We start from the raw sequence: 2963 nt of genomic DNA, 5'->3' as shown, positions 1-2963 counted from the left end.
CTTCCTCCACTGCCATATGCTAAACTAACTAGCAGACACTGTGCAGAAAATCAACGTTCTGTTCTCTGATTGGCCAGAATGATATGCTGCTGAAGAAATCCTTGTCTATAGGAGAATCCCAGACGGAGCAGTGAAGGGAAACTAGAATTGAGCGGAGCTGCGTAGGAAGGCAAGGGCCAGGCTATATTCACCCTTATTTACATCTAAAGATCTCTAATGCTTGTCTGAATACACCATGTTTGTTTACCTACACACACTACAACCAGCCTTATGTAGGTCAGCAACAAGACAAYATGTGGCTTTTGGAGGRTTTAGCTGAGCAAGTGCTTTGTTTACATTGATTGTAGACCCACCTTTCTGAACTGCACATCAACATAGCTGGAACACTACCGGAGTWAACTCTTTCAAACTGCACCATTTAATAWAGGTCAGGAGGATCCAACCCGACAAATAGTTTATTTATTTCTTATCTAATATTTCATACCAAATCTTCGACCCTAACTAGTAGCGAAGATTATTAAGGGCCAAACATGTATGTTGACAACTTTTTATTTTTTAAGGATATTGTGTTTCAGTGCTTCCTAAATGTCATTTAGGTTTTGTTTACTATGACACATTTATGGAATGAGCCATGTGGTCCTTTAGCACAAAATGTCTGGTTTCTTTTCAGTTTTGCACTTTGTTGCTGTTGGATGAAATGTGCTTCTAATACGCTTCTCTAGTCACACCTGTACATGTTCTCATCATACCTGCAAACAAAAACCACCAACGCATGAACCAGACGTACCACAACAAATAAATATTGATACAGAAAAAAAGAAAAAAATATATATACACAGCATATATAATATTGTTGCAGTTCACAATGTTCTTGTATTTCACGGCTATTGATCAACTGCGCTCACCTTCAAGTATCTATCCTCGTGATGATTTTTGCTACTGGTTGTGGTCAAAATTTTGTGCAAAATATTAACTAAGAAATAAACAATACCTACTAAAAATTACAGCTTTTCTTAACAAATGAAGCTAAATAAACCTACATTTCTGAATATCTAATTAGGGTCACGCAAGAATTTAGCAATTTCTGTACTCTGAATGGCTACTTTGACTAAGGTAGTTGCTGCTATCTTAAAACTCTAATCTTAAATTTATAGCCCTTTTATGCAGCAGTAATTTATACACATTTACATTGTTGTTAGTTACAGATCAGTTAGAATTACATGGAAATCTGATTTGCCCAAGAACAAATAGTTGCAGTCTAGATAAAAACTAACACTAGAAATATTGAAAGGAAAACCCTGTCCTAAGTCTGTAGGATTCATAAGTGTGTTTATTTAAGCCCAGATTGAAATCCTAATTGGAATCAGGTGATATTGTTCRTTGAAGCCCAGAGACAAACTGTCGCTCTGTCTTCTCTTCAGCAGACGGAAACAACGGTCAAAATGTCAGATTCAGCCGTGAAGCAGTCCACAGCCGGACAGAGGCTGGGTGCCCCTGAAAGCTTTGGAGTGTCCACCCTGGAGCCGGGTCTGCACCCTCCCACCCAGCCTCCGGGGCGCCAAGTCTCCATAAGGGTCCAGATGCTCGATGACACACAGGAAGTCTTTCAGATATCGGTAAGTAACAAGGCCAACCTCAGTTGCTCTTGTTGCYGCTCTGATTCGTGCAGAAATGCTCATAACTTTTTAAAGGATAACCCTGAGCTAAATGGATCATTAGTCAACTCGCTACGTACTAAACTAACTCGAGTTGTGTTTGTGAAACTGGTAAACTCAGTTTTATTCTGTGCTCAGACCTGTTTGATCAGATTATTATTATGTCTCAGAGCTTCAGGCGGCATGTTGGTGCTTTACAGAGCTATGTTGTTTTCCTCAGGCATCATTTGAGAAGCAAAACTACTTGTTCTGTCAGTTCTTCTAGRCCTCTATCTGTTGTTTGTTTGTTTTTTTACTTGAATTTCYCATTTGTTTGTCTCAAGGTAATGAAAAATCTTCAGTAGTTGTGTCTAATCCACGTGTGTTTAGGTGTTTCATCCTAAACTTATGTTCAGCTCTGCCTCACTTGTTGCACAAAGAGGATGGCTCTGAATGCTCCCTTCACCTTTTTGAGTTCAGTCTCCACTTCCTGGAGATGGACAGGAAGTGGGAGAGAAGCCAGCTTCCTGTTGAAACTCTCCCGCCCCCCAACCCACGCCGAGATCCTGCCTGAAAGACTAAAAACTGACTCAGCTTCTGTCTCCCAGCTCTGTTTCTGCCTCCTGGCTCTGATTCAGCTCTTGAGTRCAGAGTAGGTGGTCCGTCCTCTTCTCGACTCCTCATTTGCCTGATATAACTGTTCAACGTTTGCATGTTCTCGCCAGCATTCGTCCCGCAGGCTTCCAGAGGATTTGCATGTGTTATAAATTTAGCTGGAGTGTGCCTTTGCACAAGAGCCGAACTTAATTGCACTCTGTGGAGAAAGGTTTTCTCTCATCGATGTGYCCTTTCTGACTGGAGAGAAGTCATGAAATTCTGTTTTTAAGCTTTTCTTCGTTCCATTTACGTTCCCTTTAGAAACTCCAGCTGCTGGAGTTTTTTATTTTAACGTTTTATTGTGATTGTAATTAGGAAAGAATCCAGTGTCTCAGCTGGTTTTTCTGCGCTTGCAGAGCTCAACAAGGAGCCGTAATTGGCTTTTGCGAAAGAATGTATGTGGCCTGAGGATGTGTCTGCGGAYGAGAGGACAGTTTGGCTGGAATCTGTTGTCTGGTTGGAGAAAAATACCCTCAAGATGTGTGTGAAACGGKCTTTGTGGATGGCTGTAAGAGAGCAGAACATAACGGATAAGAACAGCATGATCATATGATACTAATACATGCCTTAGGTAGGGATTGTTTGTTTGGAGCATCACGAGCCACATGTGATTCAACACAAATGGAGGAAAAAAATATTCACAGTTCAGTGTTTCCCCTAGGAAATTGGTCT

The 2963-nt window shown here is 40.9% G+C and overlaps 1 protein-coding gene across 1 annotated transcript in view; it reads left to right on the top strand.

Moving 5' to 3' along the window:
- Positions 1–2963, top strand: part of LOC106531086 (FERM, RhoGEF and pleckstrin domain-containing protein 1) — a gene marked incomplete at its 3' end in the record, with an annotated part of 68890 nt that overhangs the window by 11151 nt on the left and 54776 nt on the right. Inside the window, 1 exon segment of the mRNA XM_014026852.1 lies at positions 1422–1616. Within this exon segment, the coding sequence (XP_013882306.1) occupies positions 1443–1616 (174 nt within the window).

This window comes from Austrofundulus limnaeus, unplaced genomic scaffold (genome assembly GCF_001266775.1).
Source record: "Austrofundulus limnaeus strain Quisiro unplaced genomic scaffold, Austrofundulus_limnaeus-1.0 Scaffold596, whole genome shotgun sequence".
In the NCBI taxonomy this organism is placed as follows: domain Eukaryota; kingdom Metazoa; phylum Chordata; class Actinopteri; order Cyprinodontiformes; family Rivulidae; genus Austrofundulus; species Austrofundulus limnaeus.
The sequence above is the reverse complement of the archived record's forward strand: the minus strand, read 5'-3'. Positions and strand labels throughout refer to the sequence as shown.